This window comes from Falco rusticolus, chromosome 6 (genome assembly GCF_015220075.1).
Source record: "Falco rusticolus isolate bFalRus1 chromosome 6, bFalRus1.pri, whole genome shotgun sequence".
NCBI lineage: Eukaryota > Metazoa > Chordata > Aves > Falconiformes > Falconidae > Falco > Falco rusticolus.
The window spans coordinates 12,306,335-12,332,423 of record NC_051192.1 but is presented as its reverse complement, the minus strand read 5'-3'; the positions used below and the strand labels follow the sequence as shown (position 1 = coordinate 12,332,423).

The window sequence follows — 26,089 nt, the reverse complement described above, 5'->3', positions numbered from 1 at the left end:
CCTCTTCAGCAGTTTTAACAGGGCTGATCTAACTGTTCAGCTAGCCTGCTTTACAGATACAGGACGAGAGATCACAGCGAGCCAGTTGAGAAATTGCTGCACTGAGTTTCTGTGAATTAACGACAGTGGAAAATTTATTCATAGTATGTGCAAAAAAATACAGAAAACAATGAAAAGTTTGTATTTTATAAAAAGTAGATCAGTGCTGGTTCAGGAAGAAGCCTCAAAGAATAATTTAAAAAGTGCAGGAAGAGAAACTAAGATACATAATTGTCAATTCTTGCTACTTTGAATTCCTTTTTTTGTTGTAGTAGAGCTCACTCTGCAGTTCCAGGTTTCTATCATCTTCTAAAATGTTGACTTTTACATCCTGACTTTTTATGTACTCTGAAGTATATTTGATTCTTCAGTATGTGCAGAGATCATCTTTACCTGTGGGACTGAAAAAGCAAAGATTAAAAAATGAGGAAAATCTTTTTGAACTCTCACACGCTGTACTAGGTAGGAAGAGATACAGAATACTTAGGTACTTACTTCGGTTCTGGGTATCGTGTTGGAGACTCCTGATACGGTGTGTAAGAATGTTCATAGGGTGAAGTTTCAGCCTTACAATTAAAGTGTACACTGAAATCATTAGCTGTGCTTGAAAATTTTGGATGAACTCATTTGCCAGAACATATTATGATGCAGCTTTATTTGAATGGGGTTGTTTTATCCTTTAGCCAGATATTTTTTCCTTTTGAGTTCTGTTTAGTATTTAGTTGGCGTTTGGAAGCCTGGCTTTTTGTCTCTTGTTGGTAAAACTGTGTGACACATTTGTTGCATTTCTTCCAATCTATAGACTATTTGGTTTCCTAATTGTGTAATAACCATTTTAAACATTCACAGGCAAGAGGGAAAAAGAGACAGAAAGGATGGTTCCCTGCCAGCCATGTGAAATTACTGGGTCTGAGCAGTGAGAGAACCACATCTGCTGCTCCCTCAGGTAAAAAAAAAAAAAAAGCTTTATGTTTTATTTACAGTATTTTATGTGACTGTTTCAATTGTTCAGATACTAGTCTGAATTGCATAACTAGCGTAATACTCTGTTTAATGGCCTGTGGTGGGTTGGCCCTGGCTGGGCACCAGAGCTGCTCTGTCCCTGCCCCCTCAGCCGGGCCGGGGCAGAAACAGCGACGGGCCGGTGGGGCGGGAGCGGGGCAGGGGGCGATCGCTCCGCAGCTGCTGTCACGGGCAAAACAGGCTCCGCCGGGGGGAATCAGTTTAATTGATTGCCGGTCAGAGCAGAGCAGGGCAGCGAGAAATAAAACCGAAGCTCAAGGCACCGTCCCGGGCCCTCCCCCCGCGGCCCCTCCCCGCTCCCCGGCCGCGGCGCAGGGCGGGCCCGGGGCGGGGTCAGTCCCTCACACGGTCCCCGCCGCTCCTGCCCCTCCGGGGGCGGCTCCTCACACCCTGCCCTGCCCCGGGGCCCTGCCGGGCTGCCGTTCCCCACGCCCGGCCCCGCCGTGGGTTCCCCCCGCGGGGCGCAGCCCCTCAGGCCCAGCCGGCCCCGGCGCGGGTCCCCGCGGGGGCACCGGCCCTGCCGCAGCCCGCCCAGCCCGGGCTCCTCTCCCCGCGGGGCCACGGGCCCTGCCCGGAGCTGCTCCAGCGCGGCCCCCGCGGGTCACAGCCTCCCTCGGGCACCCCCTGCCCCGGCTGCGGGGGGGAGCTGCCCCCGGGGGCTCCGTGGGCTGGGGGCACAAAGCCAACGGGCTGCCGGGGAATCTGTGCTCCACCACCGGGAGCTCCTCCCGCCCTGGCCTGGGGGGCTGCAGCGTTCTTGCTCTTGCATGTTCTCCTCTCTCTTCTGACTGCTCCTGGTGTTGCCCAGGGGTTTGGCTGTTCCCAGCCTTCCCTGGGAAACTCCATGTTTCCAAATGCTAGCAAAAAGCTTACAGAAAACTAGCAATCATTGACAAACACCTTGGAATGGCATGCACTGCTCCTTGTAAGGAAGGAAACTAAGCAGCAAATTTTCATTAGGTTTGAATGGCTGGGTACAAATGAGAGTATTTCATAGAAAAGGAGCTTTTTTCATTCTGCATGCTTAAATTGAGCTGTTCTCCACAGCTACGATTTGCTTATACAACAGTTTCCTGGGTATCACTGGACAGAACTTCCCTTTGACTAAACTGGCAGTTCGTGATTAGCTAATGCACATTTCCTCTTCCTTTGCCATGTTTTTCTCACAAGAATCAGCTGTAGATAATCAAGCTCACTATCCTTTCTGAGCCAGTAGGAGATAGAAGCATACTTGATTATATTTTAAAGTGTTTAGAAGGTCAGTAGATACTATGCTAACTGAATCCATTTGCTATGGAAGTGCATAGTTAGATGAAGTGGAAATAAAGATTACTGCCTGGCCCAATTTGGGGGGGGGGGGCGGGGGGGCAGTAAAAGAAAAGGGAGGATAGTTCCATGTCAAGATAAGATCATGTAGCATTTTTCTTATGTAACATGTTGTTTTTTTCCTGTGGTTATGTAAAACACTGAAAAACCAATCTTAATACTTGTGTAACACTGTTCTGCTATTTTTGTTTTTTCTTCAGTGTGTCAAGTGATAGCGATGTATGATTACATGGCAAACAATGAAGATGAGCTCAGTTTCTCCAAAGGGCAGCTCATTAATGTACTGAGCAAAGATGATGCTGACTGGTGGCAAGGAGAAATCAGTGGCGTGACAGGTCTCTTCCCCTCAAACTATGTGAAGATGACCACGGATTCTGATCCAAGTCAGCAGTGTAAGCATCTTCTATTTTTTATTAATTTTGTTACTTTATTTATTCTTCTGCTTTGTGTGTGGAATTTGGAATTCCAGACATCCCCTAAATTTATTGGTACTTTAAATACTCTTTCTTTAAGTACTATACTATAGTACTAAGTACTTTAAATATTTTTCCATTTAACCTACAACCAGTACAATACCAACCAACCAGTGTACGATAGTAAGAGTGCTAGGATGAGCTAAAAACATTAGATTTGGTAGGTGTTCCCCTTCCATTAAAGATGCTAAAGTTTGATAACCGACATGGACTGGGAATTAATGCAGGCATATTATGCTTGTGTATAGAACTTACTTGAGTTGTACAAAATTTGAAAAAGTGTCTGTTGTAGTAATCTTTAACTTAAACTATCAGTTATGTAAAAATAACCATAAAAAAGGTTAGAAAAAAGTTTCTAGTATTAGCAAGTGGTCTGTCCTGTGGTAAATATGTGTGTCCTGGCTCCTAGCAATCCAGTTCTCACCCATTTCTGAGAAACAAGATACATATCAAAGCATATGTTAAGCTGAAAATTATCAGCAGCAGGTTGAGAATTGAATGCTGGAATGTACATTTATCTGACAGTCAGCATTTTCTCTGCCTTTTTTGCACTTAAATACAGTAAAAATATCTGGTGTCCCCTCCACATGCACACCTCATTTTTTTGGCCCCTCTCCCCAGAGATATTTACCACCATTTTTACTGGCTCAGCTTTCCATCTTTCGGGCACTGTGGTTGAACCAACTTTTATATCAGCCCATGCCATCGGTGGGTTCAGGGACATACCTTGATGTCAGAGTTGCTCCTTTGACATAATAAGCCTTGTTCCTTTACTTGCTGTTTTTTCCCTAGGCATCATTTATGGTTTCCTCGGTATAAAGACACACATCCATAAGTTTGGTTGAGGTCACTCTTAATAGCTGTTGTAGTTTAACCCCAGCTGGCAACCAAGTACCACGCAGCAGCTTGCTCACCCCCCACCCCACCCAGTGGGATGGGAAGGAGGATTGGAAAGGAATGTAAAACTCACAGGTTGAGATAAGAACAATTTAATAGGTAAAGCAAAAGCTGCACACGCAAGCAAAGCAAAGCAAGGGATTCATTCACCACTTCCCATAGGCAGGCAGGTGCTTGGCCATCCCCGGGGAAGCAGGGCTCTGTCACATGTAACGGTTACTTGGGAAGACAAACACCATAATGCCAAATGTCCCCCCTTCCTCCTTCTTCCCTCAGTTTATATACTCAGCACGACACCCCGTGGTATGGAATACCTCTTTGGCTGGTTCAGGTCAGCTGACCTGACTGTGTCCCTTCCCAGTCTCTTGTGTCCCTTCCCAGTCTCTTGTGTCCCTTCCCAGTCTCTTGTGTCCCTTCCCAGTCTCTTGTGTCCCTTCCCAGTCTCTTGTGTCCCTTCCCAGTCTCTTGTGTCCCTTCCCAGTCTCTTGTGTCCCTTCCCAGTCTCTTGTGTCCCTTCCCAGTCTCTTGTGTCCCTTCCCAGTCTCTTGTGTCCCTTCCCAGTCTCTTGTGTCCCTTCCCAGTCTCTTGTGTCCCTTCCCAGTCTCTTGTGTCCCTTCCCAGTCTCTTGTGTCCCTTCCCAGTCTCTTGTGTCCCTTCCCAGTCTCTTGTGTCCCTTCCCAGTCTCTTGTGTCCCTTCCCAGTCTCTTGTGTCCCTTCCCAGTCTCTTGTGTCCCTTCCCAGTCTCTTGTGTCCCTTCCCAGTCTCTTGTGTCCCTTCCCAGTCTCTTGTGTCCCTTCCCAGTCTCTTGTGTCCCTTCCCAGTCTCTTGTGTCCCTTCCCAGTCTCTTGTGTCCCTTCCCAGTCTCTTGTGTCCCTTCCCAGTCTCTTGTGTCCCTTCCCAGTCTCTTGTGTCCCTTCCCAGTCTCTTGTGTCCCTTCCCAGTCTCTTGTGTCCCTTCCCAGTCTCTTGTGTCCCTTCCCAGTCTCTTGTGTCCCTTCCCAGTCTCTTGTGTCCCTTCCCAGTCTCTTGTGTCCCTTCCCAGTCTCTTGTGTCCCTTCCCAGTCTCTTGTGTCCCTTCCCAGTCTCTTGTGTCCCTTCCCAGTCTCTTGTGTCCCTTCCCAGTCTCTTGTGTCCCTCCCCAGTCTCTTGTGTCCCTTCCCAGTCTCTTGTGTCCCTTCCCAGTCTCTTGTGTCCCTTCCCAGTCTCTTGTGTCCCTCCCCAGTCTCTTGTGTCCCTCCCCAGTCTCTTGTGTCCCTTCCCAGTCTCTTGTGTCCCTTCCCAGTCTCTTGTGTCCCTTCCCAGTCTCTTGTGTCCCTTCCCAGTCTCTTGTGTCCCTTCCCAGTCTCTTGTGTCCCTTCCCAGTCTCTTGTGTCCCTTCCCAGTCTCTTGTGTCCCTCCCCAGTCTCTTGTGTCCCTCCCCAGTCTCTTGTGTCCCTCCCCAGTCTCTTGTGTCCCTCCCCAGTCTCTTGTGTCCCTCCCCAGTCTCTTGTGTCCCTCCAGCATTCTGGCTGGCAGGGCCCAAGAAACCAAAAAGGCCTTGACTTAGTATAAACATCACCCAGCAACAACTGAAAACATCAGTGCGGTTATCAACATTGTTCTCACACCAAATCCAAAACACAGCACTTTATTAGCTACTAAGAAAATTAACTCCATCCCAGCTGAAACCAGGACAATTAGCCTATAGCTAGTGTGTAGGACCAGTTTGCACTTAAGATATGATCGGCATAGTTGTGTTTGTACAGAAGAATTCACAGACTCGGTAATGACGGGAAAGTTAAAATATCTTGCTTGGATAGCTTGTTTTGGTACATGGGCAAAACAGAGTAATGCACTGCTCTGAAGGCTTTCTTTTTAGCTAAATTACATCCATGCTCACTTTTTTAGTAACACGTTTTTGATATTTTTTTAAGTGCCTCTTGTCTATGATGTGAAAAACTTCTGTGTTTTAGATTGAACTTCGTGTACTTTTAATTAGGCATATCTAGATCATTAAAATGATCTTTTGAAGGTTTTTTTTTATGTTGTTTACAAAATCTCATTTTTGAAGAAGTAGAAGAAATAGTATAGACTAAATCCTGATGGACTATAAAATTAAGATTCTGGCCGAATGCTAAAACTTTCTGAATTTTCAAAAATGGTAGAGATACTAGCTTCTCATAGCAGGTGCGTTGCTATTTAGACTTGGAGAATGGTCGGGGTTGGAAGGGATCTCTGGAGATCATCTAGTCCAACCCCCTGCTAAAGCAGGGTCACCGAGAGCTGGTTGCACAGTCATGTCTGGGTGGGTTTTGAATGTCCTCAGAGAAAGAGGCTCCACAGCCTCTCTGGGCAGCCTGTTCCAGAGCTCTGTCATCCTCAGAGGAAAGAAGTTCTTCCTCATATTCAGGTGGAGCTGCCTGTGCTGCAGCTCATGCCTGTTGCCCCTCGTCCTGTTGATGAGCACCACTGAAAATAGCCTGACCCTTGTGCTCTTGGCACTCACCCTTGAGGTATTTGTAGACATTGATAAGGTCCCTGTGGCTGAACATGATACAGGCAAGGTGATTACGTATAGCACTGTTCTTCAACACTTGCCACTATTTTTCAACAAAAGGTAAGACCAAATTGTAATTGGAAAGTTTTGAAATATTTTATTAAGTTTTTTCTCATTATTTGCTGATAAGTTGTTAGGCTTTTTCTCAGGTTTCAGTGTTGTGGATTAAAAATATTTCCATTCATATCAAGCTGTGGCTTCGTGAACAGTATATTCCTTTTGAAAGTATATTAGAATCACAGAATGGTTTGGGTTGGGAGGGATCTTAAAGATCACCCAGTTCCAACCCCCCTGCCATGGGCAGGGGCACCTTCCACTAGAGCAGGTTGCTCAAAGCCCCGTCCAGCCTGGCCTTGAACACTGCCAGGGATGGGGCATCCACAGCTTCTCTGGGCAGCCTGCTCCAGTGTCTCACCACCATCACGGTGAAGAATTTCTTCCTAGTATCTAACTTAAATCTACCCTCTTCCAGTTTAAAGCCATTACCCCTTGTCCTGTCTCTACATGTTGTTGTTAGAAGTTCCTCTGCAGTTTTCACGTAGGCCCCCTTTAGGCACTGGCAGGCTGCTATAAGGTCTGCCTGGCACCTTCTCTTCTCCAGGCTGAACAACTCCAGCTCTCTCAGCCTGTCTTCATAGGATAAAGGTCAGCCAGTGCACCCAGATGAGCAGATGTGCACCAGGTCACCTGTACTTGGTTGTTAAACCTCTGTCTAAGAAGTAATCTGTTTGCTATGAAGCAGATCTGCGGGTGCTTAATTAACAAAATACACCTGTTGGTTTATGAAGAGTATGTTGAATGTTAAGTTCTCTGAGTATTTCAAATAAGCTATCATATATCACTTTTGTGCTGGGGCTTGCGCTCTTTTGTGATACTAAAACATGCATTTGGAAACCTCAGAAAAATCTGTCTTGAAGTCCAGAGCCTGCTCAAAACCAGTGTGTCTTGTTAGCTCAAGTGCAGCATTATGCAAATACCATTACAGAGATTTCAGCTGGGCTGCTTTCATATGGTGTGAAGCCTGAGCTAATAGGTTGTGTTAGCAGGAAGCTAGGCCTGTACCATTCTTCTGTAAGCAGAGAAATACTTAAATAGGTACTGATTGAACTTTCAAACTTCCTTGGAATTCCTTAAAATATTTTTTGCTCTTATTTAAATATAGTGTAGAAACTATTATTAATTCTTAAGAAATCACTAATGAATTGTCCCACAGAAATGTTGATGTGGCCCTCTAGGGACCAGCTTAGAGATATGACAGAATATAATATAAAAAATGCATTGTTATATTTTAGAAAATTGTTAATCTGAGTACCATGTTTCTGTTGAAAAATAGCATTCTCTCCCACTGTCTCTTCTAGATGGTCAAATGTAACGGTACTTGAAAGGGAGCATACAGGTTTGGTTTACTCAGATACGTTTGTGACTTAGGAAAATTCTGCTTTCCTTCAAATTTAAACTGTTATATGGACCACCTTTGTATCCAGAGTCTTCCCTGGGACTTGCTAGTTATAGCTGTAATGGCAAACTTCCCTAGCAAAGAAGGAACTTAGGTCAGTGAGATGTTTCTTCGCTTAGGTTGCTGAAATAGCTCTCTGGACAGGGTAAGCTGTGCTGACAAAGTCACTTTACCTTTTGGTGTAGCTGCACATCCTGGCAGAGAGTCAAGGGTGTCACAGGTCTGTCAACAGGTCTCTTAAATACAACTTAGTCCTAGTGATTGCAGAACACAGAACACTTGAGAATCATGCTGTCAGTGACCTTGGTGATGGTTAGATTTACTCAGTTTTAATGACATTTTAATAGCCCTTATTCTAATGTTTGCAGAGAAGTCATCATAAAGAATAAATAAGATACACAGGAGGTTTCAGAATATAAATAGCTATAGATCTAAAGTAAAGGAGTGTGCATAGTCTCACAATCTTTTGTTCTTTGTTGAGTGCTGCTTGCTTTATCATTCAGGGTCTGATCTTTTGTGCATTGCCAGTACCTGTCTAGGACGAATCTACCAGGTTTTCTTCCCAAGGGGTGTGTAGGGCAGGGTAGGCATGGTGCACTTACCACTTTATGGTTCTTTCCAGTGGCTTGGTTTGGAGATAATTTTGTTACTTCAGCCAGTCTTTGTCTGCTTTAAACAATTGCCTTTAGAACCTTCTCTCCGGTTGGCTTTTTCAGTGAGATAAGTTTTCTCAGTTTACCCTCTTATCTGTGGGACCAGCCTGAGCCTTGTTCTTATGTTTTCTTTAGTTGGGATTTTCTCCCTTCAGGTACCTCAGATGGAGGCAAGACAGATGCTCCAGCAATGTCTGCATGCTTGGTTGCTGGCTGTCTTTTAGTGGTGGAGATCAGGTCAGTTCTGAGACGTTCTTGCTGAGCGCTGAACACTTCAGCCAGGTGGACATGCCTGTGCTCAGTGTGCATTGTAGCTCATCTTAGCTGAGGTACCTCATCTCCTTTATGAAACTGTTTTTTCACAGAGCTGCACCAGTTCTAGCTACTCTAGTGTACATATAGTTACTGTTTGTGTTCAATCTTTTTTCTTTTCATAGGCCAACATTGTTGCAGTTCCCCAGGCATCTAACTTACTCCTTCAGGTGCTCAGACATGAGCTCCAGGTAGTCCCCATAGCCTGATAAACACCTCCTTCCCCTATTTAAACCTGCCTGCTCTGCCTTCTGCCAATGCAGTGGCAAAAGGTGGTTAGACTGGGAACAGATCCTCTCTCCATAGACAGTTCTTGACACGCCTATGACAACAGTGTGAATTTCCTTAGGTATGAAATTGATGTTTATAGTAATACCACTAGATCTACCTAATTTTTTTTCTCCCCAAACCTTAGCTGTAGATGTGACACGTTAGAGACATGAGGCAAGTCCTGTCCTTTCAAGAACAACGATCTGTATTTTCAGAAGTTTACCTCCATGCACAAAAGGTCATTAGTAATTCCTGTCTGTCACTGTCTAATGAATGAAACGGACTGATTTTTCAAGTGTTTTCATAGTGAAAAAACAACTTCTGAACTGACACGCTCGTGGCAGTGCATGTCTGTGTCTATATGTGGATAACACGTTTTGAAGTTCTCAAGTTATTGCCAGCTAGCTTCCCGTTATGATTATGGAGTAAGAGTTCATGGTATCGGTGGCTTTGAAGTGTTGCAGATCCACATTCATTTTTTTTTAACACATGAAGATTAATAATTTATTCTAAGACTTTATTCAACAGCTCCAGAATTTTACTCTTTTTACCAAGGATCACATATGAAATCAGTTCCCTTAGTGACCCTAGTGATGCAGTCATTTTGTATTTGTGAAACTATTTGGTGAATGTCAGTCAGGCTTGTTAATGCTCCCAGGTTGAAATTCTGGGGTCTGGAATAGTCTCTGGATTGTCCACAGGGTGTGTGCAGCTGCAGCCCATCTCATACCACTTGCCTTTAACCTGACTTTGCAGTTCCTTTTCTAGACTGTGTAGACCTTGGTTTCTGATGGGTATATTGAGCGATGTGGTACATGCTACTTCATGCGCACAAATTACTAGAGACGAGGTTTTAATTCCTTTCAGGTGTTGAACAGTCTTGAACAGGTTGATTTTGGTGTGCCAATGTGAACAAATCCCAGTGAGGCTTTTCTTTACAAGTTTAGGTTTTTATCTGGTTTTCTAATGTCTCATTACAAGTTTCTCAGGAGAAATCCTGGCTTTGCTGAAAATTCAGGGAAATTTGCCATTGCCTTAAAAAAACCTAGGGCTTGACCTTGTGTTGTTGGGTCTACCTTGGGAAGAAACTTTCTTCCTCAAGCAAATCAGCTACATGTGTTTTTCAGAGTCAAGTGATGGCTGGTCACAAGTGCTTAAAATTGTGTGTGTTTATAAATATGAAATTAAGAGTAGAAGTTCATGATGTCTGTTTTCAGAAAGTTGAATGTTCGTCATTCCTTTCTGAGCTTTTTGGTGTTGTTCTGTCTTTGTCCGTAGAACTCATATGTTTCACTCTTCAAATTTATGTTCATTTTATCCTTCATTTTTTTTGTTTTTTTTAGGACCCAATGTTGTCTTCCAGTGTGAAAGCACCTCAGAGACCCACTATCCAAGTTTGACTGTAGCGTGGAGGCAGGGTGGCCAGCCCTGCTCACATATCTCTGACACAATCCTTTTGCTTCGTTTGAACATTAGATCCAGTCAAGAAATTAGGTTTTTGTGGGTTTTCTTGTAATCTACAGTTACGGTTGATTTGTAAAAGCAGAAGGGATAGTGGGTCTTTGTGTGGCTTTCACTGCTGTTCATTCTTGTTTCCTTTAGTATTTTTCTTTGGTATTGATAATCGTAGATCATTAGCATGCATACCAAGTTACCGTTTGCATGGTGGGATTGCAGACACACAAAGACCCACTATTTGCACAGTTTATCTGAGCTGTTTTGATTGGGCAGTTGTTCTTTTGATGTTGTGATGTACGTACTTTGCAGAATTAAAATGTTCACTGACTACTGTTCTACTGGACTTGATTTAATCTCGTACATATTGAGCTTTTAAAACTGCAAGCCTACAAGGCTCACCCAGAGGACAAACCCTAGTTGTCTTTGCTGCTGATAGTCACTGTGATTATAAACATGCTACAAGATCTAAGATACAGATCTGGTGCAGTCCATCCACCCTTTTAATAACCTTTTTAACTAGGGAAAGAACTATTATGCGTAGAGTGGAGGATATTTTAATTTGTTTCTTCCTTCACAGTAGTACTATAGCAGAAATTTGGATTATTTTGGCTCAGTATGTCCTACCCCTAAACAACCTCCTTCCTTTAAATACTTTAATTCTGATAATTTGTATTTGCTTTCAGTTTTGGTAAATAGCAAACATGTACTAGTTACTGCAGTAAGTACACTTACACAGCCCCTGTGCTACAAGACCCTTTCCCTGCCCCTTTTCTTCATTAAATAGTTAACGGTACCAAATAGTGTTTTTATCTGGCTGTGGTCTGGAGTGACTTAAAGTAGGTACTACCTGAATCCTACTGGTCTTCTGTTAAATAAATTGGAGCAGCCTAATATGTAGGTAACCTCGATAAAGAGATGTTGCCAGAAAAGAAACACTAACAGACACCTGGAGCTGAAGGCAGAGCGTTTGGGTTTAGGAAAGGAACTATACTCCTCAGCTCAAAAGTGGTCCTTAAAGGTACAGTTATGGCATGTCAGCAATATGGTGCAGTAATGGTGCCCATGTTTGATTAGTTTGGGGGGAGGGAGGGACCAGGACTTCAGGAGTATAACCCTGATACCCCTCTAAATAAAATTATTAGTTTAATACAGACTGCTTGTCTGCTTAAGTAGTTCTGTGCTTCTGTAATGACAGGAGAGATCTAGTAGGTGCAGTATTTTAATTTAGTTGGTTTTCTGAACTTGGTTACAAAACAGCAAAGGTCACTTATGCAATCAGAAATGTTTACAAAACACTGCTTGTTTACTATATATATATGAATGTTGTGAAGGTACTATCAGGAAAAGGTTAGTCCAATTGCAGAGATTTAAAAGCCTCTCTCCAAAATTTCTGTTACATATTTAATATACTTGATCAAATAACGTATATGTGCCCTTGAGTTCAGAGATATATCTTTTGTGCAATACAGACTACAGCAATGTGCCTACATAAAACTACAAATGTTTTTTTATTCTGGATGTATTTTGTCTAAACCAATATTTTGTTACAGAATGAAATCATGTTATTGTAGGCAAATAATGTGCTAGATAATTCCTCAAGTATTCTAGCTGACCTGATTTCCTTATGAAACTACGTTTTAAGTATTTCTACTAAAAATATGCTAATCACCCTGAATTGCCTTCTCGGATTTTTTGACTTTGAAAGCCTGTTTAGTGCAGGGTGAAGTGTGTTGTGCTACACCAGTGGCATTGAGCAGTCACTTACTGTAGTCTAATAATTAGGTAATCTTACAAATTATCCCATTTCTAAAAGGCACCGTTAACATGTGGGATTTGAACCAAACTGGTTTCCCAGTGTTCAGTGACAGTTTTCCTTGAATGCCAAATTGCTACTAATTGTCATTGAAAAATTAAAAACAGCTTCACATCCTATCTGGGATGTTCTTGGATGTAGTTACATGGCATTTTTCCAAAACCAACTGGCATTCTACCCATTTTTTAACTGATACAGTTGGAGATTAGGGTATTGTTGGGTATGTAGATATGAGCATTGATAATTATTGAAACAGCTGTTTCATTGATGATTATTCAAACAGCTGTCCTTCAGTTTGAACGGATGAGTATTGAAATGAGGCATTTTGGGCTTTTCATGTTTCAGTATTACCTGAGTGTGCTCTAAATTCTCTAACTGTAGTAACAAAGATAAATAATACACCTTAATAATATTGACTGAAAGAGCTGTAGTCTCTGTCTTCAGTATTTGTATCTATTGCAAAAGTCTTAACACAGGTCAAGCACAATCGCCTGAGAGCTCTGCTCTCCTGTCGCACACTGCTGCAGAAAGAACTGAATACAAACACCAGACCATTGATAGGAAAGACTTAGGCCGAGGATGGCCTTAAAATAAGGCAAGCTTATTTTAAAATAATGTTCTGTAACAATGAGGAGGTATAGCTAATAAAAGCTGGGTTTAAATAAGACTTTTTCTTTCAAAAATGTTACTTTCTGTCTGGTTGTGTGCAATCTATTCTCTTGTTGATAAAAGAGTTGAGTTCAGCTGTCATCCCAGACAGCCAAGTAAAACTAGCAATGAAGTGTTCATTTATCTAGGTGAAAAAGGTTGGCTTTGGAACTAAAGGCAAAGTGGAAAGTAGAGGTTTTTTGTTGAACTGGTGGTTCCCAGTCAAGAGCGGGGAGTCTAAATGTTGCTCAGAGCCGCGCCAAGGTTAGCAGTTAAAACTGAAGCCAACCAGGAAAGCAAAACACGTTGTTGCCTGCAGTGTAATACTTGCTTAATATTGCTTCCTGCGGGCCAGCAGAGAATAGGGGCCATGGTGTAATTGTGGGTAAAAATGAGAACGATGCTGCAAATACGCAAGAACAGGTACTGAAACGCTTCCTGATTTTTTTAACTGTCTAGTTTGCATAACGGACTAACAACCTACAAACGTGTAGTTTTGCAAAAGCTTAGTTTGCAGAGCTGAGTTCCTGAGCTAGCAGTTGGATCGATGCAGGAAAGTCTTGTGCCACCACCGAGACCTGCTTGCAGGGCTGGGGTGTGCGAGTAGTCAGTGAATTGTGAAGGGCTGTGAAAGCATACAAAGCGCTATCTTAATGTCAGTGTTAGTAATGTTACAGTTAGTGCAGAAGGCATAAAGCTCCATCAAAAAAAAGTTACGTGCTAATAATTGAAATGTCTCCTACCAGTCACTGAATATTTATGCCATCTCGATGCTTTCTCAGGTCGTATCCCTGTGTGATGTTCTTGAGTTGGGTTGGAAACACCTGTAAATAAGTCTGCTCATAGGAATGCCGACCAACCTTGGCGTGTAGTAGTGTTGGGAGCTGCTGCAGGGTCACGCTACTTTAATGTAATGAACTAATAAAACTGCTGCAATGGTGTGTGCTGCCTTAAAATCTTTTTTTGTTGTTCTTTTCAAGCTAGAGTGTTAATGTTTGAGGATGATTGTTAAGACATGCAAATGCAGGCTGTGCTTAGCATGAGGCAATTGTTCATCTTTGTTTTTAAACAAAGTTGTAAGATAACTATGCAAATGTATTTTATTAAAGGGACACATAAAAGGATCTAGTTTGTCTGTTGTGGTTTTTTTGTCCATCGGGGAAGGATGTTTTCCCATCGGAGAGGCTTGGTACAAGCCTTATGTTACCTGGCTCTGTGTCAGAGCAACTTGATTTTGCTTTTTACCGCTTGAAAATTGAATCATAAATTTCTTCTGTTGGAGCAGAGAGAATATACTTCATTTACTGATTAGGGGAGATTGCATAAGTTTTTGTTATTTTTCCCAGGGCCTGATTGAAACCAGCTTTTCCATGGCAGTAGATATCTTGAGTTAGTTCCTTTCACAGGTTTCAGTAGGCACAGAGGCTACTGACAGCTACAGGCAGTGACAGGAGTACGTTGCAAGTGAATTAGCCTTATGTGTGCCAGTAGAGATTGTAAAATGGCTGTGGGTGACATCCCACGATACCACCAGTCTGTTTTCTGGCTGTACCAAAGGGACTATTTTGATGCCAGCCCATGGTCCTTAAGGTGAGATGTAGTCTTTCCACAGGAGCCTGGGAAAGTAGAGGCAGGCTTATACGGGCCAAAAACCCCAACCCTTACATGGTTTTCCCAGCCATATCAACTGGCTTGAGCTAAAAAAAAGCCCAAACCCAAAAAAACCCCAACAAAACCCAAACCTACAACCACCACTACCCTCCTTCCCCCCTCCAAAGAAAGAACGATCCAAACAACCCTAAATAAACCAAGCTATTTCCTTGCAATGCAGTTGACATAGGCCACCTCTACCCCTAAACAGTCTTCAGTGGTGACCCAAAGTAGTGATGCCTCTGGTACAGATGGATCCTTCAGGGTAAGGGCCTGAGCTCATGTTTGAGGCTTAAGATGTCTTTCCAGAGCTGTCATTTTTAATGTGGTTTTTCATTGTTTGTTGGGGAAGGGAACAAAGCACTCGGTGCCCTAGCAGGTCTGGGCATCTTTGTAAACCTTTTATCCATCTGTTTTTTACTTCAGTTCTCTGGAATTGGCTTTACAGTGAAGAATTCTAATTCACTTCCCCTTTTTTAACAAAGAATAAAAAGGACATCTTTTGAAATCGTGATAGGTCTGGTTCATCTTTCTTTCATTGGAGGATTTCTTTTCTTCAGAAAGTGTCGTTCTTCCTCTATGTACTCAAATCCAAAATATGGCAGTAATTGGAAAGGCTTTCTCCCCCAGCCCCCCATGTTTTTCAGGCATTTGAATCTCCTGCAGAGCATCTTTTGACTGTGAAACTCCGTAGTTTTTCATGCAGGGTTAGTTATGTTAGTAGGAAGAAAGTATTTCTTGTTCAGGTATATTTGGAGAGGGAAGTATAATTTTAAACACAACTTTAGCGACTGGGTTTCCTGTTTATAAACTTTCCAGCTTGTTTTACCCTGCCCCTGCAAGACAGCTGCTTCCTCATCTTGGAGAGCAGGATTTATCGTGAAGGGTGCCACAGTTACAGCAGGCATCTCTCTCTTGCTATGCCCTAAGCATCAAAGGTCGGTGGTCTTGAGAGGGAGCTAGGCAGATCATGCCCCACTTTCTCTGAACGGTACCCCGCTCTCGGTGGGAGCGGCAGGCTGGCTTGCCCTCCGGAGGTAATGTGAACCTGTTACCAAGTCAACAGAGGGAGGCAAGCCCCCAGCGTGGGCAGCGGAGATGCCCCTCTGCAGGCGCTCCCAAAAATCTCGCTGCTTTTCACAAGCTATATGGGGAGCTTGGGATGAAGCTTTGCAAGACAGAAGCCAAACCAACAGCTTTCATCTGCCAAAACAGGCGGTTTTACTGCTTCCATGCACATTCCTGGCTGCTAAACTAGCAGAAAACTACTGTTTTCTTTTTCCCCCTTGGGATTTGTTTGCTGCCAGGGTGTGAGCTGGGAGTCAGTTAAATGCCAGAACTGATGCAAGGAAAGGAGGGAATGGAAACGTGGGAGGAGAAAGGGTATAGAGACGTCGGTCCACCCTTTCCATTCCAGTGAGCCCATGGGTTGCTATGGCCACTTTGGAAAAACATTGCCAAAGGCACTAGGCAGGTGGTAGTTCTATTCTTTCCCTCGTTCACTTTTCTTCCCTTCAGATCCAAATGCCTGAACTCACTTTTTATGCCAGTGTCATCAGATCAATCAAAATTTGGGGCATTTTCATTAGTGCTTTATTTAAATATAAAATAGCACTCATCTGTTCATCCCAAAAGCTGACAGTCCAAATACAAGGTTAGTGCAGGAGCCAGTTAATTTAGCTGCTTTTTTGTATCTGATAATGAGTTTATGAAGCAAATCTATTTTAGGTGCATAAAAAGAGGCTTGTTTTCCTTCCAGCATTGGCTTCAACTTCAAGCAGACAGCATGCGACAGGCGTAAACCTGAGCGTGTGGGTTGTTTTAACAGCTGTGATAGAAGCAAACAGCAGCAGGAGCTTCAGTCCATCCCTGCTTTTGTGGTAGGAGCGTATCTTGCAGTAGAAAAGAGAACCATGTGGTCAAAGCTGAGACTTTCAAATCTGGACAAATTAAATCTGGTCACTGTGCAAGCCCTTGATTATCCTAAAATTTCATGTCTTAGTAACCAGGTGGCCTTAAACTCAGTCCTGTACAGACTAAAGAATGGCACTAGAATCCAAAAGTAGTACACATTGGCCGCAGTCCATCGCAATGGATTGAAGTATCAAACTTCATAGGAATCACTTTGATCTGGAACTTAACTCCTTTTTCTCATCTGATTTTGGCCTGATGGTAACTTTGGGAGGAACTAAGGCCAAAAGCAGCATCCTGCACTATTAAAAGAGCTGCAGTCCCAGATGTCTTCATAAAAAGTTGCCTTCTTTTCAAATCTAGTCAGAAAGCTTGCAATCAGTGACCCTCCTTAGGGGTACAAAACAGAACCAAAAAGTTCTGATTTTAAATCTAGCTATTGCCTTTACTCCTTTGCATTGCTCACAGGGCTTCCCTGTTCAAATACTTCAAATGGTGTCATAAAACTTAATCTGACAAGTGTTCTCTTTTGCTGAAGCAGCTCGATACCTGTGCAGCAGGAAGCTGCCCCCTAGGCCACTGTCGCATCAAGTTTAGCCAAACGTTTAGTGTTTCTTGGTGTGTGTGCGCATCCCTGGTTTATTACTAACTCATTTTAATTTCATTGTATAGAGCAGCCTTCCCATAAACAGATGTATGCACCAGCAGCGAATAGACTTAAGTCACGCTCCAGTGTCCAGTGTGTTAGGGTGACTAGGGAGACACGGCCCTTCCTGCTGTAGGTCACTCTGCCTTTCATGACACCTGTAAACTCTGAAAAAGTATCATTCCTCTAGAAATGCTGGATATAAGTGAGTCCCTGTGATGTCCTTTCTGCTGTCCTGCAAAATCCACAGTTCATGTTGTATCAAAATCTGATGCCATCGCATCAAGTGATAGATGTATGTTCTCAAATGCTCTGTAATTGTTGGGTTTTTTTCATTTTCCCCCACTCTGCTACTTTGCAGTACTCTGCTGGCATGGAATGGCTAACAGAAGGATCAGAGCTTGACTTTCTGTGCCCTACTTTCCCCATCTAAACATATTTACCACTTTGGTTTTTTACCAGTTTTTGATTTGGTTACTAAATTTCAAACATTGTTGTCATGCTTACTAGTGTGTACAGTAGAGAAAAGTAGTGTGAAGCTGTAGGGGCTGCATGTTACTACTGAAAACTTGGGGTTTGTGTCATTGAGTGTCTGTGTGTTCCTGTGCATGATTCCGATTGTTCATACTTGATGCATAAAAATAGTTCAGCATCTTTCAGGCTCATTTTGTTTCTAAATGAGGAAAAAATGTTGTGCAACTGTGGCATTAAACAACTGTAGCATTATGCATTGTGACTTCACAAATTTGTACTGGTGGTTTGTATCAGAAAACAATAACCAAGGCAGAGAGCTTTAGAAATGGCGTGGAGATTAAAGGTGCAGTGTCCTAAGTGAGAACCAGACACATTTTAGATGACTTCGTCTCACAAAAGGCATCATATAAGGTAAGAGAAAAACCACAGTTTTGAAACAGTATGGCAGAAAAGGAGAAGGGATGAGAAAAATCATGAGACAAATGGAGCGGCAGGAAGTCAGGAATTCTCATTCTGCATCACAGTACAAGACCAAGGGATGTTCAAAGAAATAAAAAGGTGATGGACTGAAAAATGACATGAAGTGGGGAGGGGGTTGATCGCTACATCACTTCATTTTGAAACTCACTGCTGCTGTGGACAGGGTTTTACCACTGTGTATATAGTCTGAACCATAGGCTGGTGTGTGTTGATGCAATTTTGTTAATTTCTCAGATCTGATGGCCTGAGTGGGATCTAAACTACTGGCTTATTTCTTGTAGGGTGTGCTGACCTCCAAAGTCTTGACACTATGCAACCGATGGAAAGGAAAAGGCAGGGCTATATTCACGAACTCATTCAGACGGAAGAAAGGTATATGGACGATCTTCAGCTCGTCTTGGAGGTGAGATGCCTTGGATGTGAATATGCATTTGGAAAAAGAACACTTCTGTCCTACTGAATATTGACAATAAAGGGATTCTTGCGAATTGTGAAAAGCTGGGGGAAGAAGGGGGTGTGAGCACTTACTTCCCATTCTACCCAATGTTATGTGGCTGGCCACCAGGCAAAACCATCACGTTGTACAAGGACCTTCCTGTTTTCCAAAACCCTTTCTTAGGTGTTTGGGCTCAGTGTAAAGACAATGGGCTGGACTGGGGTGTCTCGCAAAGCTGCACAGGCTCATGACAGAAGCTGAGTTGTATAAGCACTATAAAAGTTTATCATCTGCCTTCATCTCCAGTTTTATGTCTGGAATCAAGACCACCTCGCTAGGCAGGGCAGGAACTGGCCAGTGTTAGGTGGTCTTGGACATCTGATGACCTTTCTAAACTCTGTGGTGAAGTGCTGGAGATGTTAAACAGACTGAGTTACACGGGTACGCTGCTGTCAGAGGTATTGTGCCGAGAACCCCTGGAAGAAGCTGCACGCAGGTTGGCTGTGAGCGCTCTGGGTATGGGGACGGGTGTGATGCGGAGGTGTAATTTGTGTAGCAGTTGGCTCTGAAATCATGGGAATGCTTTTCTGCTTAGAAGTCAGCCTGCAGGTCACGGTGCTTGTCCCTGCTTTGCAAATGGTGATGCCAGTGTCAGAACGAGGTCATGCGCTTAGGAAAAATAGCAACAGCTGTCACAAGTGCTAGTAAGGAATTGTTTTTAACTGCTGAGAATATGGACACTGAGTGTTCAAAAAAACTAAAATCACTGCTAGGCTGAACAAGAGGATTAATTGCTTTTGTCTCTGAAGAATTGCTCACCTTTCTGGTTTTTTGACTGCAGGTTTTCCAAAAACCAATGGCTGATTCAGGCTGTCTCACAGAAGGAGAAATGGGGCTGATCTTTGTTAACTGGAAGGAGCTTATCATGTCAAATACAAAGTTACTGAAGTGAGTATTACAGACATTTTTATTTTTTCTTCTTTATTCTCTTGTTCCGTTCCCCAGGATGTTTTCTGGTTTTACAGTAAATATTTCTGTCCCTGCTGATTATTTCCCGTGCATGCATGCATTCAGAACAGCTGTATGTATTCAGACTACCTCAGAAAGAAGGAGCTGTTACAAGAGGTGGGGGAAGGAATAAACAGCAAGAACAGAAGCACATTTGCTATAATACCTTAGTGTTGTGGTTTAACCACAGCCGGCAACTAAGTACGAGGCACCTACTCGCTCCCTTCCCCACCCTGGTGGGATGGGGAGAATCAGAAAAAGGCAAAACATGGGCTGAGATAAGAAGAGTTTAATAATTGAAATGAAGTAAATTAGCACAGTAATAATAATAGTAATACTAGTAGTAGTAATGAAAAGGAGAGAAAAGAATAAAACCCAAAAGACAAGTGATGCACAGTTGCTCACCACCCGCTGAGCAATGCCATCCAGTCCCCGAGCAGCGATCAGCCCCTCCCACCCAGCTCTCCCAGTTTATATACTGGGTGTGACCGTCTGTGCTATGGAATATCCCTTTGGCCAGCTCGGGGCAGCTGTCCTGGCTCTGCTCCCTCCCGGCCCCTTGTGCCCCCCCTCGCTGGCAGAGCGTGGGGAACTGGAAAGCCCTTGGCTTAGGGTGAGCACGACTGAGCAACAACTGAGCCATCCCTGTGTTATCAGCGTGGTTCTCATGCTCAGTCCAAAACACAGCGCTGGGCCAGCTACTGGGGAGAAAGTTAACTCTATCCCAGCCGGCACCAGGACAGTTAGAAGTAGAGCCTACACAAAAGCATGTGCATGGGAGATGTTCTTCCAGTTTTCTGCAAAGCAACCTTCAGTTCTCTAAAAATAAACTTTAGAGAGACGAAGTGGCTAATAATTTATTGAAACGGGATGTTGGTTCAGCGTAGAGCTTGATGCCGACTGTCCCAGAAACCTCAAAGGAGAGGCTCAGTCACACAGACGCCTTCAGGCAGGTCGTTCAGCTGGCTGTGTTGTGCTGGTGACTTCCTGGGGGTTCAGGCTGGACCCTGCACCACCTGGAAATGCTGGTGCCACGTAGGGGAATTCACCTGGCAGGCTTGCTGCTCTTCAGAGATTGATGTTGTAAGGATCTTGATTTAGGCCTCACAGACTTGGCAGCAAAGTTGGATGGTGTTTTCTTTCCTCTTCAGAGCCTTGCGAGTGCGTAAGAAAACAGGAGGAGAAAAAATGCCCGTGCAGATGATTGGGGACATCTTGGCCGCCGAGCTGTCTCACATGCAGGCCTACATTCGGTTCTGCAGCTGCCAGCTTAATGGAGCTTCGTTGCTGCAGCAGAAAACTGATGAAGATGCTGATTTCAAAGACTACTTGAAGGTATCTTATTCGGTAGCTTTTGTGCCTTTTCCTGAATGACAGGAGCCCATCTAATCGGCATTGACCAGCTCAAAATAACCCAGAAGAGTAAAATGTTGCGAAAATAGCTAAGAACCTTCCAAGGTGTATTTATATGATGACCATGGTTAACGCTGTGTATGCTTTACATTTATGTACCTGTCTTTCTCTCCAGCTAATTTATTACTCCATTTCCCATTCCGTTGCTTGTTACTTCAGTGTAACGCTAACCCCACAAAGCTACGGTGCCGGTGTCTGCACCATCCCAAAAATTCACGCTGTCAGAAGGGGTAAGAGTCTGTGGAGTTGAAATAAAAAAGCTGCTGTTCTGAACACGTTTGTAATTCAGTGGGGGGCGTGCAGTGTGTCTGAACGGTGGGGTTGCTGGGGCCGGAGGTGTGCCGTGAGCGTCACAGGCAGGCACACCGCCGAAATAAATAAAGAATTGCTGCCATACTGCAGGTGGTGTGGTGGCTTTGGGGCCATGAAAGGAGAAATGCCAGAACTGTTGACATCAGGCATTTCTTTCTTTCATTGCTTTGTTTTTTTCAACCTGAGTGGAGCCTGTAGTGTCAAAATAAAAGCTGGAACTCTTTTGAATGTAAGGATTCTGCATGAGCAATGATCCTGCAGCTTGTGCTGGCAAAGCGTCTGGGTACAATGACAGCACCAGCTCTCGTTTGTTCTAGATACAAGTATTGTTTGCTTACCGAAAAAGCTGAGATTTCTTGGAATGCCTGGAAAAATGAATCTGATCAGTTTTCAGTGCGGTGAGCCAATTGTTTCTTGATGAGTAATGCAGTGTCTCTGTTAAATCTCTGGGTTGCACCATAGAAACTTGCCTTGGACCCTCGTTGCAAAGGAATGCCCCTCTCCAGTTTCCTCCTGAAACCTATGCAAAGAATAACCCGCTATCCTCTGCTTATAAAGAGTGTGAGTACCCTAAGCAAGGTTTTGTAGGTGAATACTTTTGAGTTTGGTCTCAATAGCAAAAGCAAAAAAAAGCCTTGTCCCTTTATGGGGATTTCTCTGAGAGCATGGGGAAGCAGGACCTGTGCTTACGTCTGGTTTTATCTTGTTTTCTCCCATTTTTGATCCATACCAGATTCTAGAGAACACTCCAGAAAATCACCCCGATCACAGTAACCTCAAGCTTGCTTTGGAGCGCGCGGAGGAGCTGTGCTCTCAAGTTAATGAAGGGGTGCGTGAGAAAGAGAACTCGGACAGGCTGGAATGGATACAGTCCCACGTCCAGTGCGAAGGTCTTGCTGAGGTAGCCGCGTTGATACACCGTATGGCGGAGACTTTTCCGAGTCATTTCAGAAAGGCTGGGGGAAGGAGTGGGAGGCCTTGCTCACATCCGTTATTGGAATGTCATCCACTGCCGAGCTCGTGGCAGAGCAGCTTTTACTAAACTTTGCTCACAGCCATAACAGGATGAGCCCTTTTTGCATCATTGTGGCAGTGGAGAAATCTTGATTTATCAGCTTAAAACTGATACCATCTAAACCATGAAGCAAACAAAAGTAACTATCTCTGAAGTTCTGCTTGTGGTGCCACCTGGCTAAGTCAGGTGTTACTATGTGGAATTTCACTTAGTGTGTGTTTCCCAGGGTCTTCCTTCATCCAGGAGGGGCACAGAAGCCCTTAATACCAGGTCCTTACAGATATGTGGGGTTCAGGCTCCTGTACCTTTCAGGACAGCCTTCAAAGTGAGGTGTTGTGACAGGTCTCCACTGGCTGCGTAAGGAACCAGGACTTGACAGGCCCAACGGGTCTGTCCTGGTTGCATCACCTAGTCCTGCACCCGTAAGAGGTGACCTGAGTGCAGACTCTGCAGGCTTTTCCTAAACACAGCTTCTGGACAACAGAACAGTGGCTGTGAGGTAAATGCCTTCATCCATCAGACCCCCGTGTGTGGTGTTGGTAAGGCTTAAATCTCCTTTAAGCTGGGAGTAGTGGTGGTACCATGGCAGATCATAAACCAGTTTCCCTTCTCTTCATTTGTAACTAAAGTCATGAAACCAAAAAGAAGAGCATTTTGAGCAGCTTGAGTAGCCTTCACTGTGAAGAGCAGCGGGAACTGACATCCGCATCAACTTACTGCTGCTAATGAGTTTTGTCTCTCCTAGCAACCCGTGTTCAACTCCCTCACAAATTGCTTGGGCCCACGGAAACTCCTGCACAGTGGCAAGCTGTACAAGGCCAAGAGCAGTAAGGAGCTGTATGGCTTCCTTTTCAATGACTTTCTCCTGCTCACCTACATGGTTAAACAGTTTGTATCTTCCGGCTCCGATAAGCTGTTCAGCCCCAAATCCAACTCCCAGTTCAAAATGTACAAAATGGTGAGTGACTGACGGTGCTCCGTGGTCTTGTTGATACAGTGGGACCTGGCTCGGGATGAGGAATGCTGTTGTCCCGGCTGGGATTAGCCGGCTGGCCCTGGTTGTTAGCTGTCACACGGGCACGTACTGTCAGCCAACATGCACGAATGGGCTTAGTCCCCAGAAAAGACAGGCTTCTGGTCTTGGTTTAATACACACTTCCGTCCACCTTGGGGTGAAAAGGCAGGAACAGCGTCATGCCTGAGCAGCTGGGTGGGATGTTCAGAAGCAGGAGCCTCGGCTTAAGTTTGCACAGGTTCCCGCATCCACAAGAAAAATACCTGTACTTCTTTAGAAAACAGTAAAAAGTGCAAAACTTTAGTCTCTGCCCACACAGTGTGTGTTCTCAGGGTTTTGGGTTGGGAGATAAGTTTAAGTATCAGGGCTGCTTTCCAACGGGGAACCTGAGAGATTCCCAGGCTTTCCAGGCTCTGAACTGCAGCTCTGCTTAGGCAGTCCTGCCCTTTTCACAAAGCTCTTCATCCAGGAAGACAGGATGGGGTGTATCACCGGAGCAGTTTTCCCCTCAGTCCTTTCTCACATCCTTTGCAGGGTGATCTGACTGTTAGTCTTGTGTCCTACAACTTTCATTTTCCCTACAGTAAAACTGTATTTAAACATCCTTGTAGAGCTTCCGCTTATTGTCAGGGTGATGCTGCCACAGGGATATTTGCTTTTCTTTCAGCCTGTTTTCCTTAACGAAGTCCTAGTGAAATTGCCCACAGATCCTTCCAGTGATGAGCCAGTTTTCCACATCTCACACATTGACAGAGTTTACACGCTTAAAACTGACAACATTAATGAGCGGTGAGTAGAGAAAATGCAGACCTGAGCTTAAACCTGTTGCTCACAGCTGTTCCCATTGAGCAGACGTGGGGGTCTCTGAGTTCAAGAACGGGTTTAGTCTCTTGGTCAGGAAAGAAACTCATTTGACTCTTTATTTGAATTGCAAGTTTTCTCTGATTTTGTTCTGCTTGTGCAGCAGCTCTTGCAGTGGAATCCAGTTACATCTACTGCTCCTTGATGTAACAGTCGTATAGAAGAACAGTTTAGGGCTGCAAAGTCCAGCGCCCCATAGGATTCTTCCCCAGTCCTGGTCTGTTTTCAGCGTGACCCAGCAGTTTTTAATAAAAAACAGCAGCACCGCTTTCACTTATTTAGGTTGATATGTAAATGTGACAAAAGATTAAGTCCAAAAACCCCATCACTTTAGTCCTTGAGCTGACTTGATGTGCGATGCCTCTGAAACCCGGGGTGGTGGTGGTGGGAGAAATGGCAAAAGAAACGGGGGCAGAGTTGCTGATACTGAAGAGTTTCCAGCCTGTGGTGTGACCCTGACCATAGGGATTGCTCTTTGCAGTACTGCCTGGGTCCAGAAAATCAAAGCAGCATCAGAGCAGTACATCGAAACCGAGAAGAAGAAACGTGAAAAGGCTTATCAAGGTACCCGCCGAGTTCTGTAGCGTCCCCCTCACCCCTGTGGACATGTGGGCAGGGCCTCTTCTGGAGGATGCCATGGTGTCTGTGGAGGGTCTCCCTCTTCAGATCCATTGCCAATTGTTACGGTTGCGATCGATCCATTTATTTCTGACTTCTTTGTTCCCAGCTCGCTCACAGAAAACCTCAGGAATAGGACGCCTGATGGTGCACGTGATTGAAGCGACAGAACTCAAGGCCTGTAAGCCCAATGGTAAGTGAAGGAAATGGAGAGGCTTGCTGGGAGGAGTTCGGTGGTTTGGGAAACTTTGTGCTTTCAGCTGCAGCTTCTGAACGAATTAGCCATTATTTAGCTTCAGAGGACCAAGTGAAGAACCAGCTCTGTGCTGCTCGAGGATATAGGGGTTGCCTGACCCACATCTGCTGGACGGCAGCATCGATGTGTGTCCTGAGGGGGAGGTGTCTGCACTGCAGAGGTGTCTCACTGCGTGTTCTGTGTTTAGGGAAGAGCAACCCCTACTGTGAAATCAGCATGGGCTCCCAGAGCTACACTACAAGGACCCTGCAGGATACCCTGAACCCCAAGTGGAACTTCAACTGCCAGTTCTTCATTAAGGATCTGTATCAGGATGTCCTGTGTATCACCATGTTTGACAGGGATCAGTTCTCACCCGATGGTAAGTGTGAACATTTATTTTAGGAAAAGAATGCTTTTCTGTGACTTGGGGTGCACAGCTCCTCACCAGGATTCCAAGCACCTGTAGCTATGATTGCTTCCTGGAAAGCGTTGTTTAAAAACAATGCCTCCTTACTCAAGAGGTTCGGTAATAGCCTTCCCAAGCCAGGAGCTCTGGGCAGTCGGGTTTGGTCCCACTCTGGCTTTTCTGTCAGATACAGAATTATTTTTTTTGTCAGACTGGCAAGACGGAGAAGTTCAAAAGCCACAGTTTTTCTCTCCCAGCGTAGCTGCGCGAAAATAAGGTGTTAGGTTATATTTGCACAGCAACAGCTTGATAAGGTTTCTTTTTCCACAGTCAGTCGCTTCTAGTACTCTTTTAAAAGGGTAAGTGCTTTATCAGGGCTCTGACACACGGTTGATTATTGCAGATTTGGAAGGTAGTGCCTTGACCCGAGTGGCCCTGTGTGTAACTGTAGCTCAGTCTTTTCTCCTGTGAGGGAACGTGACTTTGCTGGGCTCTTCCCAGTCGGACAGCTGAGTCTGTTGTTTTTCAGTTCATGGTAAACCTTTTAATGCACACACAGACACAAAGGTGTTATATATGAAACGGCCACAAAGAGGGTATGTCATTCCTGACTGGGACTGTAAACCTGCTAGTGGCAGCAGTTGTTCAAGGCCATTGTTCTGGTGAAAAGGATGATATATAAGCCTCATTGAAAGTTGGCTGA

The 26,089-nt window shown here is 44.3% G+C and overlaps 1 protein-coding gene across 4 annotated transcripts in view; it reads left to right on the top strand.

The window, feature by feature from the left end:
• Positions 1-26,089, top strand: part of ITSN2 (intersectin 2) — an 88,227-nt gene that overhangs the window by 60,531 nt on the left and 1,607 nt on the right. For 3 of the 4 annotated variants that reach the window (XM_037391479.1, XM_037391476.1, XM_037391477.1), the window contains 12 exons: positions 889-985; positions 2,589-2,780; positions 18,346-18,467; positions 19,342-19,448; positions 20,660-20,843; positions 21,696-21,794; positions 21,967-22,134; positions 22,994-23,206; positions 23,931-24,052; positions 24,606-24,688; positions 24,852-24,935; positions 25,186-25,359. In XM_037391479.1, coding sequence (XP_037247376.1) covers positions 889-985; positions 2,589-2,780; positions 18,346-18,467; positions 19,342-19,448; positions 20,660-20,843; positions 21,696-21,794; positions 21,967-22,134; positions 22,994-23,206; positions 23,931-24,052; positions 24,606-24,688; positions 24,852-24,935; positions 25,186-25,359 — 1,645 coding nt within the window. Of the gene's footprint in view, positions 1-888; positions 986-2,588; positions 2,781-10,327; positions 14,028-18,345; positions 18,468-19,341; positions 19,449-20,659; positions 20,844-21,695; positions 21,795-21,966; positions 22,135-22,993; positions 23,207-23,930; positions 24,053-24,605; positions 24,689-24,851; positions 24,936-25,185; positions 25,360-26,089 lie in introns of those variants that run through there. The other variant, XM_037391478.1, reaches the window with a different exon arrangement.